The sequence below is a fragment of the Leiobunum rupestre genome, chromosome 6 (genome assembly GCF_980474605.1).
Source record: "Leiobunum rupestre chromosome 6, qqLeiRupe1.1.hap1, whole genome shotgun sequence".
In the NCBI taxonomy this organism is placed as follows: domain Eukaryota; kingdom Metazoa; phylum Arthropoda; class Arachnida; order Opiliones; family Sclerosomatidae; genus Leiobunum; species Leiobunum rupestre.
The window spans coordinates 26,125,688-26,143,326 of NC_143389.1; the positions used below are offsets into that span (position 1 = coordinate 26,125,688).

The 17,639-nt window shown below is 32.0% G+C and overlaps 1 protein-coding gene across 1 annotated transcript in view; it reads right to left on the minus strand.

Moving 5' to 3' along the window:
* The window catches only part of Ret (protein kinase receptor Ret oncogene), a 76,762-nt gene that overhangs the window by 15,407 nt on the left and 43,716 nt on the right, over positions 1-17,639 (minus strand). The window contains exons 4-7 of the mRNA XM_090179287.1: positions 13,013-13,245; positions 11,840-12,020; positions 10,117-10,217; positions 9,630-9,734 (exon numbers count right to left, since the gene is read on the minus strand). Coding sequence (XP_090035413.1) covers positions 9,630-9,734; positions 10,117-10,217; positions 11,840-12,020; positions 13,013-13,245 — 620 coding nt within the window. The remainder of the gene's footprint in view (positions 1-9,629; positions 9,735-10,116; positions 10,218-11,839; positions 12,021-13,012; positions 13,246-17,639) is intronic.

Below are 17,639 nucleotides of genomic sequence, written 5' to 3' on the forward strand. Positions count from 1 at the left end.
GCATTGACATATAGAAGAGGTAATATTCATTTTTCAAAATACACTGTTTTCTTTCGGTGTTATTATTTCGTGAGGCAAGTGCTTTATCACGCATATAACCAATAGCGTTGATCGTTACCAGGATATCAATTGATTGCTTCTCTTTAAAAGAAATACATGTTTCTTAAATTAAGTTAGAAAAAACCACCACCACAGTCCATAGGTGGTTTCTTTTAACTTAACTTATCGTTAATACTTTTCTCCACCACACTCCCCCCTTTTCGGCTTTCCGTTGCTTTGCAACGCGTTTTGAAATTTTTAGTGTTTAGGCTTAGTTTCTTTTTTCGATATAACAGTCGCCAGCCAGATTTCCCGCACGGTACAGAATGATGCGTTCCAAATAGAACTAAACCGGTCTACCGTTGGAATTTCTGGCTATTTTATTTAGTTTTTATGTAGTTTATTACTCGAAGATCTATTTGATCCGAGATTCGTGTTTTTTGTTTGCTCGAAAACCTATTGGTACGAGTTATTAGTAAGTTTTTTAATTTCTTAATTTGTTTAGGGTTTAGCTATATTATCCCTTTTAATTATGGACTAATCTACTTTTTCTTAAATTTAGAAATTTAAATTGTATTTTACGTAAAATATATAAGTAGAAGGAAAGTGAGGGTGTGGCTCCGATCCCGGGGTCGGGGTCAGGTTCGGGATCGGGGTCCGGGATTTAAGGGGTGAAATGAGGGTAAAATCGTCGAAAAGTCAATGTATTTAGGGTATTTCTCGCGACGATTTGTTTTTTCGTATATCAACATATTGTGTCCAGGCCAACTTGTTCATTTATCTACGCTTATCTCGAAAGATACTTGAACGTATATCTTATCAAGTTTTATCGTACGGAATAAGTTGAAATGATGTAAAAATTGTAAACCTAGGCGACGCGTGCGCAGATTACCCCGGGGGACGCGGTTAATTTGAATTTAAGAGTGTTTTGACGTCATGGAATATTCGTTGTTAAAGTAGAATGGAAATATTTATAAACTTCATTTTAATATCATTGTAGTACTTAAATATGCTTGACACTTGAACCAATCTCACGAGTATTTCTTAAAACGAATATCTCGATCGCGTTTTATCGTACGAAATAAGTGGAAATTATGTAAGTTGTATGATACTTGATAACCTAGGCAGGAAGATAGCGCGCGCGTGCGCGGATTACCTGGGAGGCGCGGATTGCCCGGGCGCGCGGTTAATTTGAATTTAAAACATGGATTCCCTCTCCGAAATAAATCATGTACCCAAAATTGGACCGCAAGTTTTTTTCTTTTAGGGGAATCTCTATGGGAGTTTAACATTACAATAAAGCTAATAGGTCCAGTTTGGGGTACTTTTGGTCCATTTTTGGGTACATCAGAAAAGCAGTTGGAAAAACGAAGAGCCTTATTTTTTTTCCACCCATCTCCAAACTCCAAAAATGTATTGCTATAATTTATTTATCCCTTCCGTAGGTATAAAATAAGATAAAAACCACTTACCTATATTTTAATTACGGTAAATTAAAAATACTTAATTAGTGTACTAAGTTACGTTTAAAAGAACCTTTTGTAACAATTCCAATATGTAAATATAGGTATAAGGATTGAAAAAATACTTAAAGTGGTTTTACTGATAAACTCTAAAGGAATTTAACTTTAAAGGGTATCTTAGATTATTGTTTTTAATTTTATTCAAGTTGAAAACGTATTAAGAGTCCTTCAAAGTACTATAAAAGGATTTTATTTACGAACTTAATTCATATTTTCTTCAAACTTTCAATTCGCTTTTATTACTATTTAAATACGGTAAAATATAATTCTTATACACAAATATAGTCAGAAAGATACTATAAAACACTAAAATTAAAATTAAATTAAATTTGTGTGGATAAGATTTGTAAATATCATTTTGAAACTAATAACTTTCACGCTTTATTTAAGTCAAGCCAATAAAAACAATTACCTATATTTTAAATACGGTAAAATATAAATACATTTCCGATATGTAAATAGGTAGAATAACACTATGAAAAGTTCCTTTTTCTTCTTTTAATACGACAACACACAACTCTGATACGCAAATTTATAAAGAAAATATATAAAAAAAATTACTCTACGTTCGATACGTTAAAATACATTTCCGATACCCAAATATAGATAAAGAAATACTATAAAATGTAAAAAGGTAGAAAAATACTACACATTAACCATTATGAATTTAAGCTTACAACATCCTTCACGTATAGAGCATAACATATATGTTCAGAGTTAACTTGTTTCCTCGTTATCTTTATCGCATGTCTTTTAAATAGCGTATGGAATAAGTTAAGAATGTACTGAAATTATGTATGTTTAAACCTCGTAGAATAAAGAGTAAAACATATGTTCAGAGTCGGCTTGATTACTAAAGCGAATAACACAGAGACGTTTCCGGTGTAGTCACGTAGGAAGAAAAATACTACAACACTCTCTATACTCTACATTCAACACGTTAAAATATACTTCCGAAATGCCAATATAGGTAGTAAAATACTACAAAATCTCTATACTTTACCTTCAATACGTTAAATTACATTCCAATATGTAAATATAGGAGGAAAAATACTACAAAAGCCTCTTTTCTTGGCGTTCAATATGTTAAAATAGATTTCTGAAATGCAAATGTAGGTAGTAAATACTACAAAATCTCTATACTCTACCTTCAATACGTTAAATTACATTCCAATATGTAAATATAGGTAGTAAATACTACAAAAGCCTCTTTTCTTGGCGTTCAATATGTTAAAATAGATTTCTGAAATGCAAATATAGGTAGTAAATACTACAAAAGCCTCTTTTCTTGGCGTTCAATATGTTAAAATAGATTTCTGAAATGCAAATATAGGTAGTAATTACTACAAAAGCCTCTTACTCTACGTTCAATACGTTAAATTAATGATATGCCTCCGATCGAATCGTTAATTTTTTCCTATTTAAATATACGCATTTAAATTAGAATTGCTTCTAGTGTTCGGCAGTCGATTAATTTTTATCCACAAATTTTCCGATTTATTTAAAAAACGTTGGTAAAAAGAATATCATTTTAACTTATTTAATTGTTTTTTTTACCCAACCAAGCATTTATTTGAATAAAAGTGGTATTTATTTAAATAACCAATAGTTAAATAAAAATTGTTAAATGTTTAAATAATCGAAAGTGAACAAGCCTATTTTTTAAATAAAACAAACAGACTTTAGAGTTGATAAGATTTGTAAATACCATTTGAAACTAATAATTTTCACGCTTTATTTAAGTCAAGCAAGTACATTTTTAAAAAAATGAAAGAAGTTAAACAATATAAAAATTTGTAAATATTGTAAATATTTTTAGGTAATAAAGAAATTAAGAACTGTTTTAATTAAAATATCTTTCATTTTCTACTACATTTTTAAAAATGAAAGAAGTTTAACAATATAATTATTCTAATATAATTTCAAAATCAGGTATTATTTAAAGTACAAATGCATAATCTAGTGAAGCAATTCTTATTTAAATACTTTTATTTAATTAATTTGTGTATCTGAAATGTATTAATTGAAAAATAAGTGGGTTTTACTATTTATCACGGTTTTTTTTATATATATATATTGGAATTGTTACAAAAGGTTCTTTTAAACGTAACTTAGTACATAAATTTATTTTGGAAGTTCAAAACGTATTAAGAGCCCTTCAGAGTACTATAAAAGGATTTCATTTACAAACTAAATTAATATTTTCTTCAAACTTTCAATTCGTTATAATTTGAATTTAAATGAAAACATCATGGATTATAGGTGCGTAATCTACTATTAGACCGAACTAATTAAAAAATACTTAAAGTAAGTGGTTTTACTGATAAACTCTAAAGGAATTTTGGAATTTTCTAGAATAGCAAAGTAAAACTAAAACGTAAACCAAGTTTAAAACGGAACTAATAACTGGGAGAAAGGTTGAAGTAAGTAATTTTTTTGATTTTTCGTTTTTTAATTTTTGAGTTCCCTATATTATTATAAACTAAATTAAATATAATTTTTGAAAATTTGTGATAAAAGATCTGCTCCTTCGTGTTTTACATATATTTAAAAACTCGAGATTTTAATGAATTGTTTTCAAAGCATGAAAAATATAGCAGATCCTTTGATTTTAATTGTAGTTAGTAGTTACTTAAAAAAAGTCGCTAGCTGACTTGGAGCTGGTGTAGTTAAATTTTAAAAATGTGTATTTTAAATTTTGTTTGTAAAAGTTTTTTTTTTTGAAAAAGTTTAGTATTATAGTTTAAATTTATTAAATAAAATAAAATTTAAATTATACATTTGGTTTAGTATTTTACTATTGCAAGTAAAATTAATAGTAATTTCAATTACCTTTTTAGTTTTTTTTTTGACAAATATGCAAACTATTTAGTTATTTCAAAAACAAATACGTCGAATTATTTGGTATTCGAAATACTATTGGTTAGTTTTTATATATTTAATTTTATTTTTCAGAACAATTTCTCTTTGTCTAGCTTCTTGTAACTTTAATTTAGATGGCCTTAAAGCCAAGTATTTAACAAATTTTGTAACCAAGTAGATGGAGCTTTAAACAATTTTTCAGTCATGTAGTCAAGGAAATGTTCAAATATACGTGTATTTGGTCATTTTGATGGTCAAATAGCCCAGTATGGAACTGCGAGATGATAGTCAGACATTGAGACGCGGGTGGCGCCCGTGCCCCAGCGTCCGCGCCAGCCCCGTCGGTGCCCCATTTCACATTTCAGACGTCGACGGAAGCTCGGGGCACCATCAGGGCGAGGGCGCGGACGCTGGGGCACGGGCGCCACCCGCGTCTCAATGTCTGACTATCATCTCGCAGTTCCATACTGGGCTATTTGACCATCAAAATGACCAAATACACGTATATTTGAACATTTCCTTGACTACATGACTGAAAAATTGTTTAAAGCTCCATCTACTTGGTTACAAAATTTGTTAAATACTTGGCTTTAAGGCCATCTAAATTAAAGTTACAAGAAGCTAGACAAAGAGAAATTGTTCTGAAAAATAAAATTAAATATACAAAAACTAACCAATAGTATTTCGAATACTAAATAATTCGACGTATTTGTTTTTGAAATAACTAAATAGTTTGCATATTTGTCAAAAAAAAAACTAAAAAAGTAATTGAAATTACTATTAATTTTACTTGCAATAGTAAAATACTAAACCAAATGTATAATTTATATTTTATTTTATTTAATAAATTTAAACTATAATACTAAACTTTTTCAAAAAAAAAACTTTTACAAACAAAATTTAAAATACACATTTTTAAAATTTAACTACACCAGCTCCAAGTCAGCTAGCGACTTTTTTTAAGTAACTACTAACTACAATTAAAATCAAAGGATCTGCTATATTTTTCATGCTTTGAAAACAATTCATTAAAATCTCGAGTTTTTAAATATATGTAAAACACGAAGGAGCAGATCTTTTATCACAAATTTTCAAAAATTATATTTAATTTAGTTTATAATAATATAGGGAACTCAAAAATTAAAAAACGAAAAATCAAAAAAATTACTTACTTCAACCTTTCTCCCAGTTATTAGTTTCGTTTTAAACTTGGTTTACGTTTTAGTTTTACTTTGCTATTCTAGAAAATTCCAAAATTCCTTTAGAGTTTATCAGTAAAACCACTTACTTTAAGTATTTTTTAATTAGTTCGGTCTAATAGTAGATTACGCACCTATAATCCATGATGTTTTCATTTAAATTCAAATTATAACGAATTGAAAGTTTGAAGAAAATATTAATTTAGTTTGTAAATGAAATCCTTTTATAGTACTCTGAAGGGCTCTTAATACGTTTTGAACTTCCAAAATAAATTAATGTACTAAGTTTCGTTTAAAAGAACCTTTTGTAACAATTCCAATATATATATATATATATATATATATATAACCGTGATAAATAGTAAAACCCACTTATTTTTCAATAAATACATTTCAGATACACAAATTAATTAAATAAAAGTATTTAAATAAGAATTGCTTCACTAAATTATGCATTTGTACTTTAAATAATACCTGATTTTGAAATTATATTAGAATAATTATATTGTTAAACTTCTTTCATTTTTAAAAATGTAGTAGAAAATGAAAGATATTTTAATTAAAACATTTCTTAATTTCTTTATTACCTAAAAATATTTACAATATTTACAAATTTTTATATTGTTTAACTTCTTTCATTTTTAAAAATGTAATTGCTTGACTTAACTAAAGCGTGAAAATTATTAGTTTCAAATGAAATTTACAAATCTTATCAACTCTAAAGTCTGTTTGTTTTATTTAAAAAATAGGCTTGTTCACTTTCGATTATTTAAACATTTAACCAATAGTTAAATAAAAATTGTTATTTAAATAAATACCACTTTTATTCAAATAAATGCTTGGTTGGGTAAAAAACACAATTAAATAAGTTAAAATGATATTCTTTTTACCAACGTTTTTTAAATAAATCGGAAAATTTGTGGATAAAAATTAATCGACTGCCGAACACTAGAAGCAATTCTAATTTAAATGCGTATATTTAAATAGGAAAAAATTAACGATTCGATCGGAGGCATATCATTAATTTAACGTATTGAACGTAGAGTAAGAGGCTTTTGTAGTAATTACTACCTATATTTGCATTTCAGAAATCTATTTTAACATATTGAACGCCAAGAAAAGAGGCTTTTGTAGTATTTACTACCTATATTTGCATTTCAGAAATCTATTTTAACATATTGAACGCCAAGAAAAGAGGCTTTTGTAGTATTTACTACCTATATTTACATATTGGAATGTAATTTAACGTATTGAAGGTAGAGTATAGAGATTTTGTAGTATTTACTACCTACATTTGCATTTCAGAAATCTATTTTAACATATTGAACGCCAAGAAAAGAGGCTTTTGTAGTATTTTTCCTCCTATATTTACATATTGGAATGTAATTTAACGTATTGAAGGTAAAGTATAGAGATTTTGTAGTATTTTACTACCTATATTGGCATTTCGGAAGTATATTTTAACGTGTTGAATGTAGAGTATAGAGAGTGTTGTAGTATTTTTCTTCCTACGTGACTACACCGGAAACGTCTCTGTGTTATTCGCTTTAGTAATCAAGCCGACTCTGAACATATGTTTTACTCTTTATTCTACGAGGTTTAAACATACATAATTTCAGTACATTCTTAACTTATTCCATACGCTATTTAAAAGACATGCGATAAAGATAACGAGGAAACAAGTTAACTCTGAACATATATGTTATGCTCTATACGTGAAGGATGTTGTAAGCTTAAATTCATAATGGTTAATGTGTAGTATTTTTCTACCTTTTTACATTTTATAGTATTTCTTTATCTATATTTGGGTATCGGAAATGTATTTTAACGTATCGAACGTAGAGTAATTTTTTTTATATATTTTCTTTATAAATTTGCGTATCAGAGTTGTGTGTTGTCGTATTAAAAGAAGAAAAAGGAACTTTTCATAGTGTTATTCTACCTATTTACATATCGGAAATGTATTTATATTTTACCGTATTTAAAATATAGGTAATTGTTTTTATTGGCTTGACTTAAATAAAGCGTGAAAGTTATTAGTTTCAAAATGATATTTACAAATCTTATCCACACAAATTTAATTTAATTTTAATTTTAGTGTTTTATAGTATCTTTCTGACTATATTTGTGTATAAGAATTATATTTTACCGTATTTAAATAGTAATAAAAGCGAATTGAAAGTTTGAAGAAAATATGAATTAAGTTCGTAAATAAAATCCTTTTATAGTACTTTGAAGGACTCTTAATACGTTTTCAACTTGAATAAAATTAAAAACAATAATCTAAGATACCCTTTAAAGTTAAATTCCTTTAGAGTTTATCAGTAAAACCACTTTAAGTATTTTTTCAATCCTTATACCTATATTTACATATTGGAATTGTTACAAAAGGTTCTTTTAAACGTAACTTAGTACACTAATTAAGTATTTTTAATTTACCGTAATTAAAATATAGGTAAGTGGTTTTTATCTTATTTTATACCTACGGAAGGGATAAATAAATTATAGCAATAAATTTTTGGAGTTTGGAGATGGGTGGAAAAAAAAATAAGGCTCTTCGTTTTTCCAACTGCTTTTCTGATGTACCCAAAAATGGACCAATATAGACCAAAAGTACCCTTAAAACGACCAAAGTCACCATTTTCGGCCCTATGTACCCCATTTCGGACCAAAATTACCCCAAACTGGACCTATTAGCTTTATTGTAATGTTAAACTCCCATAGAGATTCCCCTAAAAGAAAAAAAACTTGCGGTCCAATTTTGGGTACATGAATTATTTCGGAGAGGGAATCCATGTTTTAAATTCAAATTAACCGCGCGCCCGGGCAATCCGCGCCTCCCAGGTAATCCGCGCACGCGCGCGCTATCTTCCTGCCTAGGTTATCAAGTATCATACAACTTACATAATTTCCACTTATTTCGTACGATAAAACGCGATCGAGATATTCGTTTTAAGAAATACTCGTGAGATTGGTTCAAGTGTCAAGCATATTTAAGTACTACAATGATATTGAAATGAAGTTTAAAAATATTTCCATTCTACTTTAACAACGAATATTCCATGACGTCAAAACACTCTTAAATTCAAATTAACCGCGTCCCCCGGGGTAATCTGCGCACGCGTCGCCTAGGTTATCAATTTTTACATCATTTCAACTTATTCCGTACGATAAAACTTGATAAGATATACGTTCAAGTATCTTTCGAGATAAGCGTAGATAAATGAACAAGTTGGCCTGGACACAATATGTTGATATACGAAAAAACAAATCGTCGCGATAAATACCCTAAATACATTGACTTTTCGACGATTTTACCCTCATTTCACCCCTTAAATCCCGGACCCCGATCCCGAACCTGACCCCGACCCCGGGATCGGAGCCACACCCTCACTTTCCTTCTACTTATATAGTATACAAAAGCCACGAAGATCCTCTAAGGCTGCTCAGTATATTTTGAGGCTTCATATTTTAAACATTTAATAACAGTGTAATAATTCTAAGAAAATCTCTTTGCTGACTCGAAAATATGTTTTTCTGTTTTCCTTAAAAAGCTTAATGGAATTGAATGTTTTAATAAAATTGCTTACAAAATAAAACGATTAACTAAGAAATTTGTAGGCCTAATTAGAAAACTTAGAATGGACATATTTTGTAACATGAATTACGTGGTTATATAAATTCTATGATGATATCTGAAACCACTATTTAAAATCGCACTCTTTTCTCACTAATATTAACGAATTGTATTAAATCCACGTTGTTTATCTATCAAATTAGACGATTTTCTATAAGAGTACATCATATTAAAACTATTTAATAAGCTTAAGCCATCCCATTGTTCGCATTTAGAAAACGCAATAAGATTGAAATTTCGGATTTTTCGAATGGATTGATATTAGTTTAAAGAAAACCCCTCTAACCACTTCTTTCTGTACACCGATTACAGTGAGAACTGCCTTTGGTAGTGCTAAATCTGTAATCGATTACGTAATCACTAAATTACCTTATAAAATTGAGAGGCTGTTTTGTTAACATTGTAAACATCTTCAGTTACATTAAGTTCTTTTATTTCGGCAGTAATATTATGTAGTTGAATTGTATATTTCACCTGAAAGTTAAAACAAAAATTAATAGAAATATTAAACAAATATTACATAATATGTTAAACTTGGTGAGTCACGTGCTTTTTAATTCTATGAATATGGTACAAAACTTAAATGTAATTTTAATTGACCAATTAATTAATTTTCATGATAATTAAGTAAATGTTCACCACTTTTATAATGAAATTTATTTTCGGAAATTAGTTGGTCTTTATTCCTCAACCTCAAGTTGTTGATGACCCTATAGAATGTTCGTTTTTGATCAAAACCACCGACATTATTCCAAAGAATAAACTTTCCTTAAGATTTTGGGCCTACATCATGGTTTACCGTAGGAGCTGAAAACTGTATATTTTATAAAGGTTTTCAATCGGAAATATTTATTACCTGGTTGTGAGAATTGCTACTGTATAAGCCTTGGTCTTCAAATATAACGTCGAAAATGTACAACGGACCGGGAAATGATATATTTCCACGAGGATACACATCTGAAATAGAAAGAAACATGTTGTGTGTTATCATGTAGCATTAATTGAGAACCATTTATCGCCACAAGCACATCGCCAACTGAGAGTAAAAGTCAAGCGAGTCTAAATTAACCAATTTTCAGTTTTATATCTATAATAATTGTATTAATAATGTAATAATTGAAATTTATTAATATTAAAAATTAAATAATGAGTTAGTCTAATGTAAAAATACTTGATAACTCTTATTAATTATTTTTCAAAAGTAACGTTTCTCGACTCCCTTGACTCCTCCTCTCAGGTAGCGCCATGTAGAATATAACTTTCTAAAACATCTTTCTTGAGTTCTATAAAATCGAATAAATCACTAAATAAGCAGCCAACGAAATGAAAAGAAAATTACGGTTCAATCTAAAACAAATGCGATTGTTATGTAATACATCATTTATTGTGTTTTATTTTTTTTATGCTAGGGATCAAATTTGATAACTATTGACATACATTTATCATCAGTTCATATGCAAGAAAAGATAGCAAGATTTTGAAACAAGAAATGCTCGATATAAATCTGAAATATTTCGCGCAAAATTTCCTAAAAATCGTTGACTTAAGCTCCATCTAGAGTTGAATAACTCCAACAAATTTCTCTTAACAATACCAAAAATTGCAAGTTGAACAGGTTTGTAGCAGCATTTCTCTTTAGCTATTTTTTGCGTTAATTTATTCATAAACTTACTTGTCATGTATCAGAATCGCTTTCCCCAAAAATGTGGTTTTTCAAAAAATTTATCGTAATGGTATAAACGCTATTAAACCATTGTACCCTTTTCAAAAACCCTTTTTAGTACACAGTCTAGGTAATACTATTTTTTTTTCATACATATTAAGGGTTAAATTTGCTTTTAAACCTGGGCTTAGAAGTTGATATGGACTCAACCAGACAATATACTGGGGGGAGGTGAATCTTCATACGTTTTCTAAGGCGGAAGGAAACTTAAAACCTTTAATAGTGAGTTCATAGCTCATGGCGTTTGTCTCCTCCACTGCAGACACCAATGGTAACGTGACCATTTTTATTTTCACTCAAAACGGGACATTGTTAAAAAACTACTCAAAACACAACAGGTTACCACTTCCTAACCTCAGCAGACTACAATACGCAAAAATCAGGAACGAATTGCAATGAAAAAGAATCGCAAATCACGTCAGACGGCGCGCAAGAGAAGGGCCAGTGAAGTAGATGTTGACGAGACGCGGGTGGCGGGCGAGGTGACGTTGCCAACAACGCCGCCCGCGCGCTCCGTCAAGCAAGCGCCACGGATTACTTCACTTATGCTATCGGACACTCTTCACTGAAAACGGGACAATTCTACGTCCAGAAGGTTTCCCCGGGGACACCGGGACGGAGTACCGAAAAAAGTGACAGTCTCGTTCAAAACGGGACGATGGTTACGTTAACCAATGGTCACTTAGCCAAGCTTACAGTGATTATCTGCATATGATTTTATTGTCTCAAAATATTTGTTTTGGGTTTCTGCAAAGGTTTCCGAACACGTCAATGCCTTTTTTTTCAATAATTCTAGGTTTGAACGCGTATGTAACTATGATATTGCAAAATGGATGAAAAAATTGTACGTACTCACAGGCAAAAAACATCATAACCTTCCAATTATTTGGAAGGATTACATTTTCAAAAATATGATGAAATGGATCATGTTCAATTCGGAACAGGTTTAGGTAGTCTCCGGATTTTGTCATTGATATATTGTTTACTCTTCTTGAATCAAAGTCCAGAACGCTCAAGGAAATCTCCGTTGGTCCAGTCTATATAGAAGAAATGAAAATTAACAAATATAGTTAAATAGGAACAAAATCTTGGTCAATTTCAATAGAAGTCTATTTGACTTTAAAACCAAATTTATCAATCTTTTGGCAAATAATACGCGGGTTAATCCAGCCAACTAGTAGTCGGTGCAAGCTGCACACACCATTAAGGATATAATTTGAATAATAAAATTGAGCAGTGATATTCTCTATGAACTTGAACATCGTTTTCCAAGTTATTTGGAGATAATATCGGAACCCCTTAGTTTAGTTACGCAATTAAAATTTTAAAATGATTTTAAAACTGTTAGCCAATGTTTCTCATGGTTGATATTACATAGATATTACATAGATTTTGAAGCAATATTTATAGTATAAAATGTGACTAGGTTAGAAGTTTTTACTAGTATTGAATAATTTTACAGGAAGCTCATTAAATGAAAAAGTAATCATCAATATTAAAGCTAGAAAACCGAAATTTTGCGTGTGGCTTTATTTGAAGCCTACTTTAATGAAGTACAAAAACCCTGTAAATATTGGTAAAGTATTTAAAAAAAAAAATTTAGATGAAAATGACAAGATACTTCATGACTAAAAGTTGTTTATTTATTAAAATTTAATTAAATTTAACTTCACCATTGGTAAGGTAATGTGCCAGGCTAACCAAAAGGCTGAGTAGGCTTACACATAGGGGCCCAGAATCTTGCCTTTATTTAGGGGGCCGAAACGTAGCTAAAACAAGGTCCGAATGGGCTTACTAAAGCTGAAGCCTAAGAGTCCAAGTGGTAGTTAATCCACCACTGATCCTAGGTTATTTCACATGGATTGACCCTCTTTATAAAGAAACAATTAATGTATTGAAAAAGCTTTCTGCTTCATTAAAAAAAAAAGAATTTGGAACATTTTTAGTTTAGTAACAGATTGGTCGGTCTTAAAATAGCCAAAAAAAAACGTGTGGACAATGAGGAACTTTTAATAAACCTATTCCTCACTTTGGTAACGTTGTAGTAGAGGAGAGTGGCTTGTCCCAGCTGAAGGTGCGGACCGTTGTCGTTAATGTCGACTATGACAATGGTCCCGTTCATGGAATGATGCGTATATCCACCGTGAAGATTTCTAGTAGTGCACGTAATGATGAAGTTGTGAGAAACGTTGGTTTCAGCGTCCAGAGGGGAAAGAAGAGATAAGGCACCAGTTTTTCTGTCCACCGTCAACAGGCTCGATCCTTCGGGAATTCAAAGTTTTTCGCTTAAATGCTTAATCGTCAATTAATAGCAATAAGGAAAGGTTTGTAAATATTTATCATACAGGATTTGGTTTTACTTCATCAAAAAAAAATGTATAAATATGTAAAAATAAAATAAAATTAGCTGGATCAAAAGTCCATAAGACTTCAGTCACGCTCCATGACCTTTTGACCTAGATCGTTGACAATAATAATAATAATAATAATTATCTGGTAGGCTAACACTCAAGCCACCACGTTAAGTCCAAGTCATCTAGCAGCTTTTAATGCCATTAATTCCGGTAGCCGGGTTATACCGCGTAGGAGGGTGCAGTTGGTGGCAAGCCCTTCATGTCACGCGAGCCAAAAGCTCCCTACGCTTACTATTAACTTCAAAGTAATATCCCTTTTTTAAAAGAATTCTGCATAATTTTCTTAAATCTTCGGAATAAAATTTGTCTATCGAAGACGTAAAAGCGGAAGCTTAAAGCTCTCCTGGAACGGTTAGATTCTTTATAATATCAAAACCGTCAAGAACAGGAAGAACTGGGTACCGGCATAGTTTTCATTTCCATGTATACTCACATTGTCAGTGGTCAAGAAAGGCAAAATAGTTGGTACATTTTTCGGAAAGATACTAGCACGAATTTCCGGCATAACAGCGCGTAGTATAATTTTGGAAAATACCAACTATTGAGTTATATTTCAAAGTGATAATAAATTAATTAACATAGTTTAGATTTAAAAACAGTTATAATTTATTTTTAGTACTACAACTGAGGCATACCTAAAAACATTCAGTTAGGCGATTACAGGATAAGTATAGAACGGGTACTGCCGAGATTACCTCGTTGACGTACATAAACTCGCGATTTGATGATTGTTTAGTTGCATAATACAAAAAAATCTATAATGAAGCTTAAAAATTATAATCTACGTTAATATCTATTTGAAATTTACGCAATAGACATTTCTAAAAGGGTTTAATAAAACACGTGCAGGAACCTTTAGGAATAAAACTAAAGTTGGCGAAGTTCGAAATACCCGCCAACTATTTACCGAAAAGTCGTACTCTTATCTTTCCGCCTAATGTAATAGATATTTTGCCTTTCATAATCGGTAACTGACAAGGAGACTACCCAAGGTGGTTATCACCGATTTTGTTGAAACTCGGGGGTTAGGTAGACATTATGGTAGTATGAAAATTTCCAACGGGAAAAGTTGCAATGAGCTTTAGTTTTCCCATGACAACCGAAAATGTTTTTGATCTCTCAAAACAAAAAAATCTCCATTTAAAAAAGCATGGGATTTTATCGGTTTCACAGGGTACTTTTACTTACTTAAAAAAATTAAAAAATATATATTTTCAAACTTACCCAAATAGATAAATTTGACCTATTTTGCGTAAAATTGATCAATGATTTTGGGTAAAATTGATAAATTTTGATTAAATTTTACAAAATTCGGGTAACTGAGAAAATCCCATGCTTTTTTAAATGGAGAGGTCAAAAACATTTTCGGTTGCCATAGGAAAACTAAAGCCCATTGCAACTTTTCCCTTTGGCAATTTTCATACTACCATAAGGTCTACCGAACCCTCGAGTTTCAACAAAATCGGTGATAACCACCTCGGGTAGTCTCCTTGTGAGTATAATTATACAATTTTTATTTATATTTTTGTAAGAGTCAGATGCCGTCATCTAGCGAGCGGAATCGAAAGTATTAAGAATGGCAGCTTTCACAAATACAATTTTTTTTAAATTTATAGCTAATTTTATAAAAAATTTACAAAATTATAATTATTATAACAATAATACTTATGAAAAATGTATCGTGTTCCATTCATGAGATGGCGCTCTAGACCTAAAATCAAGATGAACCCTGAAATAGGACGCTGTGTCCTGAGAGAGAGATATATATATATATAACGCATTACTACGAGCTCGTACATGAATTGAAATGATTAAAAATTAATATTAATCAAATAAAAGTTAATAGTATAATCATATTTATAGACTAACCTATGGTTTAAATTATACTGTATACGTACATGTAGGACTACTAAAACGTCTTTGGACAAAAATTTATTTATTCGGTAAAGTTATTACGATTAGAGGCTTGCGCCGCCGCTAAACGCCGCCGCCGCCGATAATTTTGAACGCGCCGATCGCGCTGCCGCCGACGCCGATTCAAAGAACGGCGCGCCACCGTTTTTTTTTCTTTACACAATTTTTATTTGGTATATTAAGCTTGGTTTTCATTTACGCGAAAATAACTACGTTTGAACACGACGTCGAACGTCAAATTTTAGTTTTCGGATTTCGGTCGACGCAGAGTAATAGCATTTTCACTTAGCGTCAATAGATTCCAGCATTGCTATCTTGGCTATAGAGAGAGTCACTAATATAACCAAGGCTTATCCACATTTTAATTATCTTTAAATTTAAATGTTGCTTGGTTTATCGATATGTTTTCGAAAATTGCATTATAATAATCAGTGGCGGACTGGGTCTAATATTTTTTGGTTGCTCGGAGACTATGGGTCCCAGCTTTAACAACTATAACGCTACCATGTTTACGGAGGCCCACTTCGTGAACGGTCCATGGGATCCACGCCATCGGGCAGGTTACCTCTATGGCCAATCCGAGACTTACTTTAAATTCAATAAATGAAGCATTTGATATACTGCATTTTAGACGTCCAATACGTTTATAAAATCACATCATGATACCTAAAATTATATTTAAATGGAAAATAACATATCAAAATAGCAATATGTATGTTCACCGTGCGATGATAACCTTCGGCAGCAAAAATGATATTATTCGTAACTCGGATTTATTTCTGATTGGAAGGCTCAGAGCGTCAAGGGCGTAGCCAGAATTTCTTCAAAGGGGTCCAAGAATGTTAATATTAAGAGGGGTGTCTAGAGGGGGATGTCAATTTAGTATAGTCAAGGTAGGCCCAGGGGGTTGACATTGAACCCTCCTTGTCTACGCCACTGCAGAGCGTTATCGTGGAGCACGACCAAAAAAATAAAAAGCCAATATCGAGCCTTCATCCGAATTTCGACCCGTTATAACTGCAAATAATTTTGGATGTCGTTTGACGTCAGGCCAGTGGCCATCCTCGGAAGGACCATGGACTAATTAATGTACTTCGCACATTAAAACATTAAAACAAACGTTTTACAAACTGAGCCAGTCCCACGTGATTTCCAGCTGCTGAGCTACATTTGTAGTTTCCCTCCCCTCACCCCTTTTCCTTCTTCCCCGGTTATCATTAGTTAGTTAGTTCCGCCAGAGCGCACATTTAACAATTGCCCGAAGCAAATATTCGGGAACGGGGCATCCCTGTGCGAAGTACATTAATTATTCCATGGAAGGACTAGTACGAGTTGGTATTTGCCCGTGCCCTTCTGGTCGCGTGTTTTTTAAACTGTCGCTACAAGAAATAGCTCTAAAATTTATACAAACGCCGGCTTACGCCGCCGCCGCCGGTCATTTTGGCCACGCCGAAGACGCCGCCGCCGTAGGCCTAAACGGCCGCGTAAGCCGCCGCCGCCGGTATATTTTGGGTCAAACGCCGCTGCCGACCCATATCAAATCGGCCCAGACCTCTAATTACGATCCACATTCTGATATTCCAAATTTAATTTTATTTACCGTTAATAAAATATATAAAGTATTGAACCAGGAAACTATAGAGGTATACACTTGGAATGTCTAAGGTTCCATTGGGACGGTGATACGAAAGCGCGTCGAGAAAAAGGCGGGGCTTAACTACGTCAAGCAGTGGCGTAGCCAGGAATTCATCAAGGGGAGGGACGAAGTATGTGAATCTTAAGAAGGGGGAAGAGAAGGGGTGGAAATTTAGTACAGTCAAAGGTAGGACCAAGGGAGGGGTTTAGACACTGAAACCCTCCCATTGTCTACGCCACTGACGTCAAGTGTAAGACGTAACACGACATTTCAAATTCATTGGCTCGAGGTCTAACGCGAAAAGAATGCGTCGTCATGGTAACAAATAGACGATTTTCCCGCGCAAAATAGGCTTATAAAACAATGGATTTAAAAACCTTAATTTGATATCGTACTTAATATTTTGAAGTAATTATAATTTTCTTCGCGAAAGAAGTGTATGATACCTAATTTCAGGGTTATAAAAGAGACAATCAGGTAAGCTAATAATATAATAACCATGACTAGGCTTAATGACGAGTTTCCGTCGAATGAGGGTAGCGAGGCGCGAGAGTTTTTCTCGTGAGTTTTCCCGCTTTAAGACACGCCCATTTCTACGAGCTTCATCACGGCCGTAAAAATCTTCCTTAGACATTCCAAGTGTATACCTATACAGTTTCCTGATTGAACTTATATTCCAAAATAGCGTCTAT